Below are 22,435 nucleotides of genomic sequence, written 5' to 3' on the forward strand. Positions count from 1 at the left end.
CAGAAGAATAAAGATTTTGGCAGAATATAATGAAATTTTTATTATTTAATATCATTTGATGTTATATATGTACATTATTATACACGTATTATAAAATTTTTAGAAACAAGTAACATATCTTCAATTTTTAAGCTGTTATACCTTTTCTTATAAATAATATTGTTATTTATAAACAAATACAGTTTCTTTATAAATAAAATTATAGTTTTTTAAGAGATTTACAAAGAATGATACGGATTTCGTAATTTATTTTATAATACATTTAATTAATTATATATGTCTGGAAAATAATAAGGGCATATTCTTTTCGGGATCTCGTATTTGTATAATATTTACTAATTAGTTAATAAGAATAGCAAATGATGATATTTGATTAATTTTTATTTAAGATAATAGTCAATATACTAGTGGCTTCAGAATTAGCAGAAGAAAATGGTAGGAGTAATAAGGAAGTGGAATGTTTGACTAAGAAAGATCTTTACGAGATGTATGCACTCATAACGGAACATTTTCATATTCTATCCAGACTAGAATTCAATACATAGATATCAGGCACGTATTATAAACTAAGGTTGTTAACCAATGTTCTAGACAAAATATCATAAGAGTCAGATTTTAGATTTAGTCGCAACTGTTTTTGCAAGAAATGTATCCGTAATACCGAACTATAAGAATACTTTACTTTATATCCTAAACTTTTAGTTAATACCTTCATAGCTTCATATAGATGGATAATATGTGCTTAGGTAAAAATATTTATGAAGGAATGAAATGACGTGTACGTTATTTTAAACATATAATATATTCATTTGTATGCTTGTACATATCTCGCATTCTTTTATACAACAAAATATCTATGACAACAGTACAGTAGAGAACGGTATACAATATATAGTTGTATCAATAATTCATTCATAAATATGAGATGCAAGACAGCCTCGTTCTCTTAAGACATAACATTATCGGGTCGTGATTGCATAAAATACATATAAGTATGTACTCTTCTTGATTATTCTGATGTCCAGTCTTTCGGTAGAACTTTTGCATCGGTTTACTCCGCGTCTAGTGGATTCGATTTTTTTTTTTATTATTATTTATTAAATCGTTCTTAAACTCGAAAAACAAATATATATTGTTATTACTCGATATAATTCTTAACACCACGGTAAAGAATGGTTTTTTTTTCTAATACTGTTAGACCTTTGTAATTAGTGATAAAAAGAAGAAAGTAATCGATAAAACAATAATAATCGTGCGTGACTTTCATGACAGTTACACTTACGATTAGACGTAAATCTATATTTTTTGTAAAGGAACATGACGATCTGTGCGATTTTCGCTCTTAAACGAAAGCGAGAGAACTGCGTATTACTTCTTAAACAAGTACTTTCGGCTATAATACGAATGTTGTAAAGTAGGCCAATCGGTTCGTGCTCCCTTCGTACTGAAAATGGCGAACCGGCGAACCGGCGAACCGAACGCTTTCGCAAATATCGTGGAGCGACTTCGTCCGTTTAAATCTTTAACAAGAGAGAATATCCGTTAGTGAAAAAATATGCTATTTACATGTAAGGTATCTAGTTGTGCGTCGATTCATTAATTCGCCGTTGGAGTGTATCAAAATCTACTTAAAGGGATGAACGATCCATGCAGCCGTTTATTTTCATAAATCTTTTTTTTTTCCTTTTTCTAAATGTAAACATGCGTGTACAATTCCGGCCAGAAAATCCTAATTCGATAAAAATCGACGATATTTTATACCAAGAAACGTTACTCGTCGGGATTCCAAGTAATTGTACTCTGATTGAAAATACGTAAAAAATGGCATGAACCTCGAAAAAAATGCTATTCCTTTCTTTTCTCTTGTTCGCGAGGGGATTCGAATTGCAAGCATCGTCGGCAGTTTTTTCTTTATTGATAGATTAAGGATAGAGAGATCAATCGTGTCCTATGTGCTCTAACTAATTATAGTGAAATAACTAATTATATTGTGAATGTCTCTTTGTTAGATAACGAGTGCTTTGATTGTTTAACGAGAGTGATGAGAACACGTAAAATTGAATATTCGTGAGATCTGGTCGACCATTGGATACGGGCAGTGGAAGATAAGAGACGCATAGAAAATAGCTCTCGTGGAGTAAAATCCAAACGTATACAGAGTGTCTCGACTTCATTTCTGATTGGGCTAAAAATTTGTTTTGCGTTGAACCTAGTTCTTTCTGTACTATACATATTATACATATAACACCACCGCACCGAAATATCCTCGGTACTTTCTGACTTTTTTTTTCATCGCGTTCTGTACAGTTATCTAGATTTTGGTGCTTTAACCTTCAAATGCTAAATCGATTTTTCATTTATTAGAAATAGTGGTAAACGAAATCGTTCATTCTGTTTTAAATATTTCCCTGTTATATCGTTTTATATTTTATGGTTATTGTCGATAGAGAATTAGAAGAACGTAGGAAGTGATGTAAGTACACAACGAATGTATACCTAACATTTAACAGTGGTTAATTTCAATTCAATCTCATTAGCATTTCAAGATTACGAATCATACCAAAATCACACGAATATTTCTTTTTCTTCTTTCTTTTTTTTTTTTTTTTTTTTAAAGGCCAGCAATTAACTTTGGCATTAACATATTTTGTATGCATCTAGATACCTTTTCTTTTAAATATATCCGACCACACAGAGCACACAATTCTCTTACGCTAATATGTACATACCATACAAAGCATCACAAGATTACATACATAAATTTATACACTTTTTCATAATAAAATATCCGATTCTCTATTATGCTACTTCACATGGAGAATGATCAGCTCCACGCGAGACATATCCCGCGCATCCAGTGTTCTGCGGTAATATAAATACACGACACACACGGTACATCAATTTTTCGCGATTATTTCCGAGGGACGATACAATCCTCGTAATATGTTCTTTCTCTCGAGGCCAAATCTTCTCTGTCGGATCGCCGTTTCCACGAAACTAGAATTCTGTTTTGACGAAAGATTTGGCCGAATTAATCTGTCGAACACTTCTCCAATATTGATATGCTACTTATATTAACTGACTGTTCGTAACAATCGTTTCGGGCATTTTTTGTAATTACTTGATTAGTACTAACGCAATTTAACGTCGTTCCTTGATTTTCTTTTTTATGTATTTACAGCGAATCACACTATCCTTTACAAGAGCAGCTGAGTTTCATCGAAAAATGGATTTCTAATGATCGTCATCGATTATATTACATATTATAATGTAATTCGTTAATTTTTTCTTTTTTTTTTTTACTGACTGTACAATTGACATTTACCGCTACAAAAATTTTGTATCAATAAAATAATCATGTAAATATCTTGTAACTTTATACTTGTATATATACAATAAACGTTAAACGGAATAAAAATCTTACGTACTCTAGCACAGGCCAAAATATTATTCTGTATTACTGATCGTATTTATAGCTACTCTTTCTTTTAATATAGAGCTTAGGGCTGACTCGTGAAATATGTTAAGTAGCGTTTCTCGTCAAATCTTCAGCATTCCGTTGAATTACTGTACTGGATGGATCAGGAATGGGGCTTGGGCATCACGTGGAGTTAACTAACTGTCACTCCTTGTAATAAAGTATAGTATTATTTGGGAGACTAAAGTGTCAACGTTAGTAGGCGTACGTCGTTAGCCCTTTTCTTCTTCCCGGAAAAATTCGATGGGTTAGCGACTACCCTAGGAACAACGTTGTTCTCTCCTCGCTATAATCTCTCTCTCTCTCGCTCTCTCTCTCTCTATTTATATATAATAAATCCAATCTGCACGCACTGCGTGTATAATAAATAAATACTTTCGAAAGTGCGTATAAATCGGTGTATAATGTGTTACATATAAACAATTCGGCTCTGTTTCGATTCATCGAAAGATCTCTTCCAACGGACAAAAATCTGATAGTACGAACTTTGGTATGAGTTTAATACTTCTTAGCACTCCTACACGATTGAACTGATATTAGTGCAATTTTACAAGTTACAAAGTACAAACCATTGTATAATATCATTAATAAACTCTCTTGTATTATATTAAGAAGTTTGATAATAAAAGAAATGAAATGTTTAGAGTGAATTTTACAAATCATTTCCTATTTGACGAATAAATTGTAAAATTGTGGAATAATTTAGAATGTGGAGTCTGTAAATTGTCAAATCACTAATATTATTAGTTGGTAAATTATTGTGCAAGAGGCCTCGCAACTTGACAAAGTATCGGTCGATCCTTCGTCCGCTGAAGGATCATTGATTTTTAACCGATGAGAAGAATCTTTTGATGGGTACGACGGAAATGGGTCATTTTTGATCTGCGAATTATTATGTATATACCTAACTAAGTGGTAAATAAACGGTTACCTTCTGGATAGTAACAAACGTCTTACTTTTTTCTTAGACTATATCGTGTCACACGAAGATATCATGTATCGATGAGCACCATGAAAAACGTAAGTATTGTTACGAAATGTGTGGATGATAATTTCGCGTCATTCGTGTCCCATTCCCGATAAACAAAGGGTTAACTTGTGTGACTGTCCAAATAATTTATGAGCCATCGATCAACGACATCTGCATTTTGTTTTACCCAATGTATATTGAACTTGATTGTTTCTAGGCTTTGTTCTAATGCTCCCCGACCACTTCCGACATCCACTCCCTTAAAGAATTCCGAAACCTAAGACGCAACGTCAGAAATACTTATTACAGGCTCGTATGGAAAGGATTATTAATTAAATATTGAATTTTTGAAAGTTTCAGCAATTGAATCGCCCTGAATATCGTTAAAAAATATGCGTGCTCTTGCTTATTTTTATAGAATATACTTTAGGTACAGAATTATAGAAAGAAGAAACCAGGATAATTTTATCCTTTATTAGAGCTGTCGAGTACTTAACGATAAAATTTAAAATGATTCACTTGCAAGTAATACAATGATAAAATTAAAAATAATTCTTTTACAAGTGATATTTGGAACATTATTAATAAAGCGTTTCATTATAAAACAATATATTTTCTACTTACCTCGTGGTAGTCGTAATCCGTGAAAAAGTCAGAAATTACAACAGATATGAGACTACCCATGGTCAGTGATCCGTTTCCGAATAAAACATGTATCTGAGGCCAGTAAGCTTTGAGATGACGCCATGCAAGGAACTGACCCTCGGGATTGGTAGCGACAGAGGCTATAACAGTTTCAACGTCTTGTGATCTCACCATATCTCGATTTAACGATCGTAAAAGGTAACGTTGTAGCAACCAAGAATCTGTCGTCGCTCCTAACGCTTGTAACATTATTCGTTTCTCGCTTGGTACCTGAGTTTCTTGATAATTTTTCCAACAATGATTCCACTCTTTCTCACCACCAAATTTGATTCCTGTACAAAGAAAAATGTACGCGATGTAACGAATGATTGAATAAAATTTGATTCTTGTACAAAGAAGAATAAATATAATGAATTTACAAGTGAATGAATAAAACGTATCTAGGAATTATCTGAATACCAGTGAATCTACAAATAAATAAATGAATCTACGAATGAACGTGGTGAACATATTGGATGTATGATAAAAATAATATTGTATTACCTGCAACATATACGACGTCTCGTATATTTGGGGCAATTCGTTTGCCTTTTAACATCCAGTCTTCGAAAAGGTTTTTTGCTGGTTTTACAACATCGTCCAATTTTACTGATACAGCTGATTGAAGCACTGCAATTCTTAATAACCTGTGGAAAAGAAACGTAGTGTATTTAAGATACTCGATGCACAAGAGTTGATAATTATTCTAATCTTCCTAATCTTAGAAACGTTGTCAGTTGTAAAAATGACTTGTTGGTATTCTAAAGTTAACAATATTTTATATTTACTTTTTCAAATGTGATCCCTCGTCTGCCCAACCGACGTATTTGATAACTGGAGTTAATAAAAGCTTTAAGAATGTGATATATCTTTTATATCCGGGACTTTCGCTTAATCTGTCTTTCCAAGAATGTAAATATCCGAGTGCAGTAGTCCATGGCACATAATCTCTTTCATTTAAAAGATAAAGAGATAATTCAAGAGGTACGGTAGCGTTCAACTCGCCTGTTTCGGAAAGCGTAAACGCATCGTCAATAAGATTAGCACGGTCCGCTGGACTAAACTTGGTGTGATTATTCAATAATGTAGTGATGATTGATGCCCACATCTCTTCTGGGTAAGATACACGGTAAAATCCACTTTGATTCACATTGCATTTTATGTATTCCACGTCGGTAGGTATTTCGAACGTTACTGAAAATATGTAGTAATCTTTGTTTCCATGAGGTCGAAGATATGGTTCAATTTATTATCAGATAACAAGTTCACTCGTATCAAGAAATATATTTTCCATGCATGAATTTGGATTATATTATATTACCTTTTAATTTAAAAATGCACGAATGAAACTTACGTTATTCGAAAAATGTGATCTACGAAACGAATGAAATTGCCAGCTAATAATTCATAAAGCCCAATAATTGCAAAGCTATTCGAAGACCATATAAAATTATACTCAATTGATTTTTCTTAATTTTTTGTACTTTAGGATTCGTTTATGAACCACCTTGATTTCCCAGCTTAATTTTTCAATTAGATAAAAAACACAGTTAACGAAGGTCATTTTATTTTTATCAAAAATCATAACTGTCAATGTGTTCCTCTTCTTTTCTATCTAACATCGGCGAAAAAGGTAGGATCGAAAATCAATAAATCTCCTATGTAGGAATTGTAGTAAAATGAAAAAAAGATCAATTGGAAATAATTTTATATCGCCTTTGAACGGACTCCTTTAACGATTTCTCGCTTAATGCTGTTAAACATCTCTAAAAAAAATGTTCGTTATAATTGTCCTATGTGTTACCATCGGTTAAATTCATCCATATGTTGTGAAGCTTGCGCGGTTCTTTGTCTGTGTAGTAGCTCAACGGGACATACCACTTGTAGTCAAAGGGCGATTTTGATTCTTGCAGTTCTGTATCGTTTTCTTTTGGCGAAATTAGAAATCTCTTCTGAGTTGCTGTGATGGTATTCCCATTACGTGTGATCGTAATCAGAGGAAAACCCATTTGTTGGGTCCATGTATCCATAATAGCCTGCCGACACATTGTATTTCATGGAACACCAGAAATTATGAGTTTTTAAAATTAATCTTTCAAACTTATACCTACTTTTACGTCAAAAGTATTATTTGTATGTTTTGTAAAGACCGCCCAGAGGTCGTTCGTGTCCGCATTTCCATACGCGTGCGAATTCAGGTAGTCGTTCAATCCACTTTTCAGAACATCCTCGCACAAAAATCCCTCAAGCATGTTGAGTATGGAGGCGCCCTTACTATAACTAATATCATCGAATATAGCTTCGATTTCATTTGGATCTTTAACCGGCACGCTTATGGGATGGCTGCTTGCCAAAGCATCGAGATCAAGCGCTGGTTGAGTTTTGTCTAAAATAAACTGATCCATCATGCTCCACTCAGGTGAGATATGATTCACTCCTTTGTATTCGAAGAAACTGGCCGCTCCTTCGTTTAACCATAAATCGTTCCACCATTTCATAGTGACGAGATTACCAAACCATTGATGAGCTAATTCGTGAGCGACAACTATAGCGACCCACTCGTGAGCATTGGTTGATGTCTCTTGTGGATCATAAAGTATTGATGTTTCTCGGTACGTGATTAGGCCCCAGTTTTCCATTGCACCAGCGGCAAAGTCAGGAATAGCTATTAAGTCTATCAGAAATTAATAAAATTTATATGTTAAAAACTGATATAGGATATATAAAGCGTTTCAAGTTTTTTCGGTCATATTTTGACAGTATATCCTATGAATAGAAATAAGAAAAGAATGTTATAATGTTAAAATAGAAATCTTATAATATTAAATGAAAGCTGTACTTCAAAATATAACGGAGTTTGTTAGCTTAATTGCAAAATATTTTTTTCTTATTCATAGCTATACAGTGTACTAGAAATGTCTGTTCAGAGAAACCTGGTACATTATGAATAAGAAACTTTCTGTTGCACTAATAAAACTATTATCCAGTGAATTTACAATTACTTTTATATTTTGATTTGATTACGTACCTTGCTTAGGCAATGGATAATGTACCCCGAAAAAAGATTCAAAGTAATCCATTGTACGAGCAGCTGTAGTTACCGCGTATTTTGCCTGTGGAAGCATCGCCTCTGCTGCATAAACACTCACGGAAATATTCCTTTTAGTCAATTCGGAGACACGTTTGAAGTCACAAACCACGAAGGCTACCAGGTACGTCGACATTTCTACAGATTCTTGAAAATCATCGCGAAGCTGAAAATTTTTGCAATAAATGTTGTTATTCACGTACATATAGTACAATCATAATAACGTAAATTATAGGCTATACTATATAGTATTCGTTTTTCTTCCAGTATTATTGTACTATACATTTTAACTAAGAAGCTTTGTAAAATTTAGCAACGTACAACAATGTTTTGTAAATCAGATACGTAAAACAAGAAATAATAATAATGATATGTGGTTTCAAATATTTCATGAGGGAGAAACAAAGAAAAATGTTTGACCAATAATGATATATCATAATATAACACTAATTTAATAAAATAATTTAACAAGAATATAACTTCATTAGTTTCGTACTCACCAGTCCGGTGCCCATGTAAAATCCAGCATCCTCGGTGTTCATCACAGGCATATTGCATAGCGCGATATGAAATCTGTCCCTAAATATCGAAACCTTAAATTTAGCCTTAAATTGTGGTTCGTCAAAGCATGGGAATGCCGAGCGTGCATACGTAGGTTCGAAATGAGTCGTAGCGAGGTACCTATAGTCGAAAAAATAATACAGTTACGATTTCGTTCAAAATGAAGATACGCCTTGAGTAATTTCCCAAACAGAAAATTATTACAGTTTCAGAGTGACCTCTTTTCTCCTTCTGGGGTGACATAGCTGCTAAGATAAAATCCTTCGAGTTCACTCGTCAGTTTCGAAATAAACCTCAAGTGTACTGTGTAATTCCCTCTCTTCCGAAATTTACTCTCTTCCAGTTCTAAATACAACTGTTGATGTTTCGGATATTCCAGTAACTTTGCAATTTTTAATCTGTGGCCTTTACGGTCCTGAATCATCTAAAATCCAGTTTTCAGCGATTAGAAAGTAGATAGAACATGATTCTGACGTATGTACAATGGCTCATAATAACGTATGTTAATGAAATTTACATAAACGTACATAATATATTAATAAAATATGTCTGTAAGGGTACGAATACTTCGAGCCACTGTACACGCATATTATTTTAAATACTCACTTTCTCATTTATTGTCAAATTTTTACTATGGAAGACGATATAGTTGGTCTCTTTATCGACATAGAATTCGATTGTGACCTGTCCTGCAAATGAAAATTAAAAATTATTTTTTTCCTCGTTCTTAAATATTTTAGTGCAGAGCATTAAGGAAACATTGCTTTTTTACTTCAGAAATTAATTTCTTAATTTTAAAGATACTGTAAGATTTCTGTCATAAATGTCTTATAAATAATTAATATTCTCGAAAGTTAGCTAACAACTAATCAACGATATGCTACTTACCTTTTACTTCTAAGGTGGTAAGATTTGGATGGATAGTGATATTGTACCTAGTAGGATGCACAAACGTAGGTAGCCTCACGTTATTCCAAGGAAACACCTGTAACAGTTCCATTCAATTAAATTACTTTTAGACCGTTAGTTGAGCTAGCTACTGCAATTGCATACATTTTTTATCTTCGATGCTAAAGATGTACCATTTATGTAACTGCTAGTAAAATATGAATGATCAACAATAAAATTGATCACATAACCGGCAATCCTAGATTATGATACTTTAGACTATAGGGTATGGAAATTTATAGTACTATAGACGTCCTGCAATTGATTTCCCGCCAAGACGTTTTATAGCTCGTTCACAGTAAGCTTCAAGCAAAGGCTCAAGCACAAGCATTGAAATGTGACATACAAAAGAACACACTTTGCATACACATATACGTACATGACATACCTATGTATTTTGCATTTCTATACGTCCTAATTTTTTCTTTTTACGTACCGCGGCATAGAAAGGTTTCAGGTCAGATAGATTTTTCTCTTTATGTTCCAAAAGTAATATCTTAAACAACTGTATTTTGTATTAAAAACTTTGCATCATTTTTGTAATGAAAACTAGTAATCGTTATTTTCTTATTTTATAATATACAGATAATATAATGTATGATCCTTCAAATTTTTGTTGAAGATTAAAATGAATACTACGACTTGTATCTATACAAAGACATGAAATGGAAATTCTTTAATGTACTTCTCACGATATGATCCTTTAAACATTCTAATATTTTATATATAATTAAATATCTTAATATTTTAATATATAATTAAATATATTTTTATAAAAATTTAATGTAATATCATTGTTTGACGATTATTTGAAATCATATGGCATGTATGAATAACATTGACGAATCTACATTATTCATTGTACCATTTAAGAACTTGAGTACATGCTGTCGTTATTACTTGTGCATTATGTCTAGAATATGTGTTACGAAGTATATGTTTTGTTCCACTTCGATCGTACAACCAGCAGAGCAAACATAAATAACCATACCTCTCCATTAGTTGCAAGAGGCTCGCTACTTTTTTCATCGTCTTCGATTTCCAGATTGGGTGGCTTCTCTCCAGCACAAGGGCAGTCTATTAAAAAAACGAAAAGGAGAAACCAATAACAAGCATCGAGCAATACAGAAACAAAATTGAAATGTCATTTACATTAAGGGAACGTTACATTACCATTTTGTGGTCCCGCGAAGGCAATGATGAGTGATATGGCGAAAAGGATCGCAAAAACAACGGTAGCTACGCAGAGAGCCCTTTTTTGAGAACACACAATTCCATTGTGCTCATAAATACTACGTTTGTGCAATCCTGTGTTACTGTCTCCTGGAACAAAGAGTCTCCTGAAGAATGATCAAGCGTCCATACGCTCCCTATTCTAAAGCATGAGAAACGCGTTGAATTTGTTTTGGCAACATTACGTATGTTGTCTATAATATCAGACGAAATATATATATCAAGAGGTACGAATATTATTGAAAATTGAAGAAGTAGGTGAAACGTGTAAGTTCTCAAACGTGAAATGTCCACTAACGTGAGAAACAAGTTTCCTGTCCTCGGTTACACACTTGACCTAGATTTTTGACTGCCGAGCGACAGTCCACAGTGACGTTAATGCAGTTACTCCAACAAAACACGTGAAATGCTGTGTATATATCTTATCATCGAATGACAGCTCTATAACATTCAATCAATTTAAATTCAATTTGAATGGATTGGTAAGAATGGCGCCATTACAAGATAGTACGCTGAATACGCATAATTTTAAGAGACGTATGCTTAAAGCTTCCTTCAACGCAAGCGAACTACAAAGTAAACAAAAGTTAATATCGACGTATATAGAATTCGGAGGCAATTTTGCTCGAGAAGTTCACGTCATTTGGATAAAGTGGCTTGTTCTATACGATACATGTTGCAACATATTGTATGGTTCTATGTCAGACAGATGTGTTTACGCACTTTGCAAGTGGTTCTATTTGTTGTCACAGACAGGATGATAATTAGTTAATCGGTCGACAAGAAGATACATATACATAAACGTGTGAGGTTAGCCGGGTTGCGTGTTTTAATTTGAAAGATCAGAAGCTTGTCTCTTATTGATCGCACGCACGTGCTCCTCGTATAGTCTATTCGTAGCCCGGAGGGTCGTAAGTGGGCCATCTGGTCGAACGATTTCAAAGGAAAAGGAGAGAACCGCGTGTAAAGAAAAGAGAGGGAAAGAAGAAGCAAAGGAAAAGAAGGACGAGGAAATGAAGGGAAACCGTGAAAAGGAAGGGAGGTCAAGGGGCAAACAGAGCTGTCAGAAGTGGTAGGAGCTACCCCTGATATGAGATTGCAACGGGAACGAAACTAGAGCCTGAGGTTCGCTCAAGAAAATCCACAAAAATTCTCGAATGCCTGTTCTGACGTGTCTCACCTGTCAGAAAGGCAACGTCATCCACATCTTGTTCGCTCATCGTGAACCGATTTGGCGGCGGTCTCCGACGAACGATTTCTTTTACCTGACCGTCGTTCGTAGCATATAAGATTTTGATCAAGGGCTCTCTCTGTTCAGCCAGAATTCGGGCGGTCGTACTCGTAGCTTGTCTGCTTCGCCTAGTAGTTACTTTCGTTGATACACCGTCGGTTCGAGTGTCAAGGTCAAGGAATCACCGAGGAAGACTGGCAGATTTACCTACTGGTTCACTGGGGGCTTGCGGTTACTTTAGGCTCAACCTTCTTTCCTTGTTCTCGTTCCGTTTTTCTTTTCCTTTTTCTTTCTTAATCGTTTGTCGTGCGCCTAGTTCAAAGCTTAATCGGCAGAAGCGAGCTTGCTCGAGTAGATCGACTCGAAATTCCTGAAGTGGCAAGCACGGGCACGAGCACGAGCACGAGTTGAAGAAGCACGGGCACGGGCACGGGCACGGGTACGGAGACGGGGAAGCTCACAAACACAGTCGTGAACACGAGCACGAGCAGAGGCACGAGCACGAGCACGAGTACGAGCACGAGCACGAGTACAAGCAGAAGCCCGAGTAGAAGCGCGACCAACGAGGTCCCGAGGACCCGCGACAACGTGACGCTTACGAAGTCACCGAACAGCTCGACAACGTCGGCGAGTCTATAACGCGCGACGTGCCTTGACATTTCATTGGTATTAAAACGTGAATATAGCGACTGCGGAGTTAGGCAGAAATGGCGACTTTCCAAACCCCTTGGTGGCGGATCGCTTTACGGGGGTGAATTTGCAGCTCTCGCCACGCCGCACCTCGCTTCGCCTAGAGTTGCAGCGGGGGTGGTTGGTTGCTTTTACTGTGGCGCCATCCGTGACCCACCCTTCACAGTGATTCCTACCCTACTTGCCATTTTACTTCTACGCTTGGGTTGGTAAGAAGATTCTCTACCATTTTTGGTATTTCCCTCTGTTTTCCTTTAAGGTTTCGATACTCCGCGACTCGTATTTTAGCATTAAACATTTTCGCGAAATTATGTTATTTCATTCATTTCGTTGTTAAAATATCCTTGTTAAAATCATCATTTTGTTGTACATATTTAATGTTAGAAATATTAACTATGCAATTATAGACAAAAAGAAAAAATTTAATTCTTTGCGAAATATTGTATTTTTTTTCTATAATCGTACACTTAACATTTGTACTCTTAACGACACTTAACAATCTAGTGACGCATTATTTAGCGACGAAACGATTTAAATGATATAATTTTATGAATATTCTTTGTTTGAAAATTGTTTTACACGATATTAACGAAAATATTCATAGGTAATAAATTCTTGTGTAGAAAATGGATTTTCATTTTAGTTCGCTACTAACACAATTACTTTACAAAGCTATTGAACGGTATATGAAGTATTGGCATTTTAAACATTCGATACGAGAACTCTCGTTTTTGCATACGATAGGAAGACCGACAGTGCACACAACCGCCATGCATATTCAATATGTGTTTTGCATTGTCATCGTTCTAGACCTAATAAAATGAGTTTTATCTTAATCGCTATATTATAGTTTGCATCGAGCGTGCTATGTCGTTTAATAATATTAAGATTTAGAACGTAATAGGATTTACTACAATTTATTTTACTTTAAGAATTTTAGAATTCTAAAATTAATCATTCCTATAAATCTAAGATAATGAAATTAATTAATATAAAAAATAATTTCGTATAAGTATATATATATAATACGATTAAAGTTTTATTTGAAGAAACATATATTTCATATATACACCATTCATATATTTACACATAGTAAGTATTTTTTGTCTTCTATCCATTCTAATTATCTATATTATTCCGAGCACGTTTATATTCCCGATAGCATTGACATGAATTCCACAGAGACACTAAACATGATGTCTGTGTTACTTTATTTATGGCTGTGATTTTAGAAATATCTTTGACAAAAGTCAAATTAGAAAGAATCTTTTATAAATTCATTGTTAAATAATTATATATATATATAATATTATAATTATATACAGAATTTCTGTTTAGTCAATAGTTAAGTAATTCTTTAGGCAAAACCAAGTAAGGAACGAAGACTAAAATATTTTTACGTTACAATGATTAATTAATCGAGTCCCCTAATAGTGCTAATGAAATTTCAAAATGTTTCGTACAGCATATTTATAAAACGAGTCTACAGATATCTAGATTCCATACGATCGTTATAACAGAGTTTGTCTAGTAAGCTATCCGAGTTGGAACGATGGAAGCTGACATTATCAAGAAATGAACGCGAAATCAGCATAAGAATATACGAGAAAAAATTGGAACACGTCAATGCAATGCAAGCACGGAATAAAATCTTGTCCTTGTATTAGCGATTATGGAGCTATCGAGGACCTCTTAGAAGTTTTCAGTTCATAGTATGAATGAGGGTACTCGAGCCGTTCGGATTGTCGAAGTTCAATATCCTTGACGGACAAAGTCTCCGCTGAATGCTGGCAATGGCATTCAAACTAGAGAAAGGGGCAACATTTCCGTTTCTTGTCTGGCTTTTGACCTGCGAATGAAGTTTTAGGGATACGGAGAACGATTCTTGTGTGAAACAGATCGATATCGCTGCAACATTTGTTGCCAACTTTGAGAAATCGATGTATATATAAAAATAAATTATTTGCAATCTATATCTGAATATAAAAAATAAAGCTAATTGATCGATTCATCAACGCCAAGCCCACACCGTTGTACGTGGAAATGTGAAATTTCGATAGTATACTTCTTTTTAGACGTTGCGATAAGGTCGAATTTTGGGAGATACAAACCCTGGAGGGGTAAAAAGGAGGTCAAATTTTTTTTTTAAAGGATACTCATATTTGACGAGTTGCTAATATTGCAGACGCGAAATTCAACATTTCGAGCTCCTCATTAAAAATATGTAAACGTATTTGAGCGTATTTCAAAATTCAACCATTTTTTAGGGGTGAAAAGGGGAGTAAGTTGTTTTCTCAAAGGGTAACCGTATCCCTATATTCGCTAAAGCTGGAAATTTGAGGTTCGGTAAATGAACTCCTCGTTAAAAATGAACACGCTCGTGTCTCATGGTCTTTCGAAATTCAACTCCTAAAGGGATGAAAAAGGGGCAAATCGATTTTTCAAAGGATGGCCGAATCTCTAAATCCATTAAAGTTGTATTAAATGTGAAATTCAGAGAATAGATTCCTCAAGAAAATCCACGTGTGGTAATTTGTTAAAATTCAATGCTAAAAGGTATAAAGATAATATTCGCTTAAAATCTTGTCGTGTAAAAAGAAATTTGTCATAAATCCAGTAGTTCATTGTTAAATTGTAGATTTTTACGTATTTGTGATAAAAAGGATATAAAAATGTACAGATTGTATAAATGTATAAACATGTATAAGATATCTGTATGAAATATTTGTTCAAAATTCATAATAATATATATTTACAGGTAGCAAGAACTGTTATCGTAATCGAATTTGTTCAACTTCAACGTTTTTAAACATTGCGTGCGTTTGAAAGATTTTGCCTCCTGATTTAAAATTAATCTTTGAATTAATAAATTGATTATTACGTAATAATAGTAACCGTGGTTAATTATACGTTAATCTGTATTATTCTTTATCGTGGTTTTTAGATATAAATAAAAAACCATAGTTATATATATGTAGATATGGGTTAGATTAGGTTTGCGTCCAGTATGTAACAGAATTATAAGGTCAATTAAGCAAGGTGTGTTATGGGACGATAAAAGGAGCATTTTATATAATATACACGTGTTCAATCTTACTTTCTTTTTTTAAAATAAAGGTTTAAAAATACAGGCCTTTAACACCTGCCAACAAATAATTTTCTGTCTTCTAGATAATAATGTTTCTACCGAATTGTTTTTACAGAATTTCTATAAAAATTTGGATTATGCAATGCACGATATGAGAACTATCTATGTTATTTTGATTTCGTATTTAATTTTAGACAGTATCTGATAATATCAGCTACAACATCTTTGTGAATACGTCGAATAATCATACTACATTTTACAGTAATGTTAATACTTTAAACTTAAATTAACTAATCAATCATGTCATATAGGGAGGGATGTAATATTCATATTGCAATGTAATTGAATTAACATGTATCTTAAATAATTTTTAATAAATAATATATAAACAATAATAAAGACCTCTTTAACATATTCTTAAATCTTTATGTCAATACTTCAATTAATTTGAAAGACACAGTTCAAAGGAAATGATCAATCTTTTCTCATTTCTGATTACTTTCTAAAAATGTTTCCGGTAGCAAGTCATTGCTGGAAGCAAAGATGGTGTTAATTGCTGAACACTGCTGTACTTTTATCTTCATTTTTTCGGTATTGAATACAAAATAAATTATTTTGATATAACTACATACGTCGATTATATAAAAAAATATTTGGCCACGAACTAATAGCAAATTCATGATCTCTACGTTGCTCCTGAATCTTTTACAACGTTGCACTACTTGTAGGCTCACTCGTAGCTTTAACTCGTGAGGAAATGTATATCTCTAAGTTTCAAATGCACGAGACTCATCAATATTAGAATGATTTGTGTCAAAAGCTGGGTAACTTTTTAAGGCGGAAACAAACTTACATAAATACGTTAAAATAAAACAGGTCACAAGTTCAAAAGTTCAGACATCTATAAACGCTGTGATTCTATCGATATTGATCAGATTTGGAAACAGTGTTCACTAGAATAGTACATAAACTCGACCAACTTAAATATATTTTCATGGCTACTAGTTACTACTTGATTGTAAAAATTATTCTTGGATCATAATCGCGTTGTTTTCATATAAAGAATCATCACTTTACACGATAATAAACTTTTATAGATACGATAAAGTTCTTTAGATTCTTATCAGGTATATAAACTTTATGAAACATAAACGTTTAATAAAATAGCAATTCTAAATCTTTCCTGATTAAACCCATTTTTCATTTTGTGTTAAAACAACTTGATAAACACTTTGATCATAATTTATTATAGGTGATACATTTTTAACGATGGCAATTATCGTAGTTAGAAGTCAGAATTTTGTCGATCCATGAAAAGATGATATCTAAAGAATATAAGGTCATGAATAATAGTGATATGTGCTTTGAAACCAGTAATTACGCTTAATATATATGCTTTTCAAGCTTTGTGCAAAATAAAACACACACACACACCGTGACCGTATTTCAAACGTAAAAAAATGTACATTTTGTGTTAATTAAAATTTTTTAAAATCCATTCCAAGCTAACTTCTATACATCATGATAAGAAAGTATAAAGAAAATCTAGTTCTAATTGTTGAACACATTTGGATAGAAATATAAGTTTTCGAATTATGAAAAGAAATTACATATTCATCGTAGATTCGTTGCGCATAAAACTCGTTTTTTTTCCACAACAGAACCGCCAAGGGAACAATTTTATTTACTACGGTTGTAGAATACCGCTGAGACCATTTTTGTTTCCCCAGTGTTAATGAAATTTCAGGTTAAGAGTCCGTACGAGGTTGGCAGTAAGTTAACTCATTAAAGAGAGTAGTAAACGTGCTTTCTCGGTGCAAGTGGATTTTTACTCACCTGAATTTATCGGCACCTCGGTGGTGGTGTTAGCGGTTCCGTTTTGCCCGGGACTTCGCGAACTCGAGGTTCTACCTAAAGGCTCCATCCGGATCGCCTCGCTGCTTTCTCGCGTCGAAGTTCCCCCTGGCATTTTGCTTTTCTCCCTCTGCCTGCCTTTTTATCCAGTAAGCTCGCACTGTGTGCAGTTTCGAGCGGAAGATGTACGCTTCCTTGGCTCCCTATTTCTCGTGACTCGATGCGAATTACATTCTTCAACGTTGATGCTTTTAGAGAACGATGCACTTTTGTATTTCTCTTTTGCATCCGTGTCAACGGATCGAGGAATTTTCATGCGAACTATGTAACTCTCATTCGTTCGACGCTTTACTCTAAACATTCGTCACTTCTTTTTCACGATACATTTGCTCGATCTATATTTAATACGAGTCGATAGTTTTCGTAACGTATTTTTGTTATTTTATCTATTCGTCGTGTGCAGACGGATGTCACTCAAGGCGAAGAATTTTCTATACATTGGTCCCCGTCACAAAGCGTTGGAATATGTCATCGAGAGAAAGATTTGTAGCTGTTACAAAACGATAGTTTCGCGTATAAATTTCGTACAAATACTCGTGGTTTATAAAAGGAGTAGTCTATTGATCGTTTTAGTTAAATTTGAACCCTTAGTCGGGCAGTGCACGTGGATCTAGTCAATGATTGTTTTTACACTAATTACTTTCGTAGCTATCGGATGATATTGTATTATAGTTCTATGTGTCTTTCTATTTTAATGATAAAGTTCACTAGTTTTTGTAAAACTGTATGCATGATATGAAGCTGCACTATATGTGTGCGAAGGCTGGTCATATTTTAAGCAAATACAACAAGCAGTCATTAAAATTGCAAATTAAAAGAGATTGTTATATTAAATATACGTATTAACTTTGTAAACAGCTAACTGGCTGGTTTTTGTTTGATTGCTTGCTAACGATGGATTAATAATTTCCTTGTAAAGTTGTGCAATATTTCCTTAGTGTATTGCTAGACATGGTATCTGAAACAAAGCACGAAACATATATACAATATTTTTATACGTTGTTCTTTCAATTATTTTTATAAATTATTCTCATCCTTCTCTCGAAAATATTCTCTAAATATATACAACATGTTGTTCATAAAACCATGCATTGTCAACTACTAATATACACATAATATGCATATAATTAATAAGTAATATTAAGTGTAATAATATCGTAATCAATTTTGGCAGATATTTCTTATTCAAAGTGTTTAAACTGTCGAAAACATTGTTTTTTTAAAATAATCATCGTTTTATATAATATATAAGATGTAATACATCTTCATATTGTATCTTTGAAGAACATACTTTTTTATCTTTACATAATCCAAGATTCGATCTAAGACATTATTATTAATTTATACACGCGTCTTAAGAGTTTAAGAATCGATCAAATTTTTATAATGCACTATATATTATTTGTTCGTTTTATATAGATAACAGGCCAGCGTTGTTTAGTTATTATTCATTTAATCAGGCTTATAATTTTAATACATGGCCGATATAATAGGTCAGTGCGATCGTACGTTTCACACTCAACGCATATTTTATAAAGTTATTTTTATAGCCACAACAAAGCTGCCAATTATATGCATCAGTATCTTCGCTGTTTTTCACGTCCTCTTGTTTAGGTGTTCGTTGAAGTGTATTTAAAAAAAAAATATATATATATATATACGGCGGTAAATTGTTCATATAACAGACACTGGATTGTCCTGTAGAACTTTCGTTTTAAACGAAGGTTTTACCCGAGACGTTGTAATTAGAGTCGTCGAGGATAAGAGGACCGCTAGAATCATGAACGACACTTTCTTTCCATTTCGGTAGCAGGTAATTATGCATTTACCGAGTTGGGTGCTAATTCATCTCCATTATCGTCGTCTCTCGTTTACACGTACGAATTGTTTCTCTTTCAATTCAGACGCGCTACGTGCCTCTCAATTTCATTAATTATATAATTGCACATGTCCTACTCTAATCAAGGTATGTGAGCATTGTTGAAAATATCATCGATATTAGGATGTAAGTGAAAGTTAAATGATTCGGTGATAAATGTTACATATATAGATCCATGGTTTAATCCTTGTATTTGGTAAATTTGAAGATGATTTTTCTTTCGAATCATATATGTCCTTTTTGTGCAATAATAGAATTGCGAGAAAACCAAGCATGATAGTATGAAATTTATTTAATAGAAATTATTTCGTATTTTTTAATTATTCTATTAAGAGATACATATATATATTTATAATCTTCTAATAAAAAGGAATAAATTTAAATAAAAAACAGGATTCACATCCATGAAAAATTAAATTCATTACATTAGAAATTCCTTATCGATTTCCCTTAATCTCGATGAACAGATTACGAAGTCTTTATACATGCTGATCTCTCATGAGTATTAATTTCCTGGTAAACTCTTTCCCTTAAAGTTCCTCGCGAATTCCAGCCACGTCTTTTCCTTCTTTTATTTTACATCTATATATACGTTTATTAATTTTTTAGCGTAACAATTTATATCTTATCAGATACACAGCTGGAGCAAAAATGATACAAATTAAAATGTTTTCAAAGCGTAAATAAAGTCGATCATATTTAATGAATTACTCGCAATTTAGAAACTCTTTTACTTATTTGTGCCAATTAGAAAGGAAATAACAACTGAAGGTTCAAAAATTCAAGTATGCTTTCAAAATTATCTTAGCCATACGTCTTACATCGTTATTTTATAGACATTATTATTTTTCTTCGAGGTAAAGCAATTGGTCGACATATGTACTTACATTAGCTATCGAATATTTAAAGAATTCTAATGGAGAAATACAAGGGAATTTTTACGTACAATGGAAATTCGTCTTTTGTTTTGATAGCTTGTATAGAATCGAAACAATTATGCGTTATTGTTCGTAGTTATAGATCTTTCATACATATAACTATAGGTATGACTATTTCTGCAGTCAGCCTCGTTTGCAAATAACTTAATAACACTTTATATGCACAACCTTACGTAATAAGTGATATGCATGTGCAAGCTACTGAAGGTTACGCGAAAATTGTCTGTAATTTCAAAGCATTTTCTTCATTGCAAAAGAGTTTATTTCTACGACAGTAGATAAACTATTTTCTTAAAATCAAACGTGTTATGCAAGATGCATGAATTATAAATATCTATATCAGATTTAGATTCTCTTAGCTATTATGTTTCCTTAAGTTTATTTAGTAGAAACAGAATTAGAAAATTTCTTGGTGAATTACCACAATTAAGTGAAAAGGCAAAGTATAATTATTTGTCTTCAGTAATCATAACTGAGTCATAAATTATGATAATACCAAGAAATCTTGTTTTACACGTAAATTTTTACAGGCTAAAATTCATAGACTATATTTTTATAACACTGCAATTAAGAAGAAGATATACAATACATTTTTCATACATATTTTTAAACGTTATTTTTAATCACTTCTGGATCCACGAGCTGATTAACGAATGTGAATTTCTAATGTGAACACATTTAATACGATTAATATCATACGAACAACAGAAGCTTTGTAGAACGCCCGAGGAGTCTCTCAGGTTTTTCTAGTTTTTTCTATAATTCTGAGAAACTAGCGTACGAAACGAACTAGTCGGCGAGTTCTCTTATTCAGCGAGAGAATTTTCAACGGAGAGAGAAACAGTATTCAACTTTTTGTTTCATCCTGCTTCCGTTTGCTACACAGGTAACAGCATTCGTGTGCGCGTCTAATACACGGACGCGGTGCCTCGTGATAGAACGTTGACCCTGCCCATTTTCGCGGTCGAGAAATCCCTCCAAACAAACGAAGTTAATATAACATCAAAGACCTCTCTGTGACTTCCCACTATCCTTAACGTCTCTCAATTATTCGATGCCCAATCTAACCAAAAACCAAACCGAATAACGATAATACAAAACGCTGGAAATATTCAATCGCAAAGAATTACACGACGAAGGTACGTCGAGGTTCAAAGGATCTTAAGATCTAAATAAAGTATGAAATGTGGAGGACTAACCTTCTGCAGGCGAGAGAAAACGCGAACACCAAGGAAAAGGATTTCCCTCGTCGAGGAAGAAATCCAGCTGGTCGATTCCATGGGGAACCGATCAATATTCTTGAGATTCGCCGATTTCGTTTTCTTAATACCAGTGGCGTATGTGAACACGATGAACCGGCACCTCACCGTGAGACTATCGAAACATTGTACCGGAAGGGAATATTTACGTACGCGGCGGGTCGAGCGGTTCGAGCGAGAAGAAAAAGGCGCGGCGTGTCTGTGCTCGATTCGGCACCAGTTCGCAACTGCACGAGCCACGATTGCATCGCCGAATGATTTAAGCTTCGCACAGGCTGTATGGTAGAGACGGGGCTTCTTTCGTTACGAGAACAGCCACCATCGTCACATGTATACAGTCGAACGGTGAGAATGGCACTGAAGGGAGTTTGAGAGTCGAGCGTGGCTAAATTTCCGGACGCAGGGAGGCGCGGCGGTCAGGATCAGCCACAGGTTGCGCCCGTCTCGTTCACGCAGGCCGGGCATCTTGGCTGA

General features: G+C 34.0%; 1 protein-coding gene across 7 annotated transcripts; it reads right to left on the reverse strand.

The window, feature by feature from the left end:
• Positions 1 to 783: 783 nt before the first annotated feature.
• On the reverse strand, positions 784 to 22,389 carry LOC122568182 (glutamyl aminopeptidase-like). 7 transcript variants are annotated; one of them, XM_043727628.1, is made up of 16 exons: positions 21,902 to 22,389; positions 18,733 to 18,843; positions 17,808 to 18,375; positions 10,903 to 11,052; positions 10,721 to 10,806; positions 9,670 to 9,766; positions 9,388 to 9,470; positions 9,000 to 9,205; positions 8,721 to 8,901; positions 8,161 to 8,386; positions 7,244 to 7,806; positions 6,937 to 7,168; positions 5,921 to 6,326; positions 5,637 to 5,779; positions 5,073 to 5,425; positions 784 to 4,725 (listed from the first exon to the last, which is right to left on the reverse strand). In XM_043727628.1, the coding sequence occupies exons 3-16, from the start codon at positions 17,938 to 17,940 to the stop codon at positions 4,570 to 4,572; spliced, it is 3,015 nt and encodes a 1,004-aa protein (XP_043583563.1). In that variant the 5' UTR covers positions 17,941 to 18,375; positions 18,733 to 18,843; positions 21,902 to 22,389; the 3' UTR covers positions 784 to 4,569. The 7 variants fall into 7 exon arrangements, with proteins under 7 accessions (XP_043583563.1, XP_043583573.1, XP_043583555.1 ...); XM_043727638.1 differs by having other exon boundaries at positions 10,903 to 11,049; positions 17,808 to 18,843; XM_043727620.1 differs by having other exon boundaries at positions 17,808 to 18,843.
• Positions 22,390 to 22,435: the final 46 nt, after the last annotated feature.

Source organism: Bombus pyrosoma, linkage group LG1 (genome assembly GCF_014825855.1).
Source record: "Bombus pyrosoma isolate SC7728 linkage group LG1, ASM1482585v1, whole genome shotgun sequence".
NCBI lineage: Eukaryota > Metazoa > Arthropoda > Insecta > Hymenoptera > Apidae > Bombus > Bombus pyrosoma.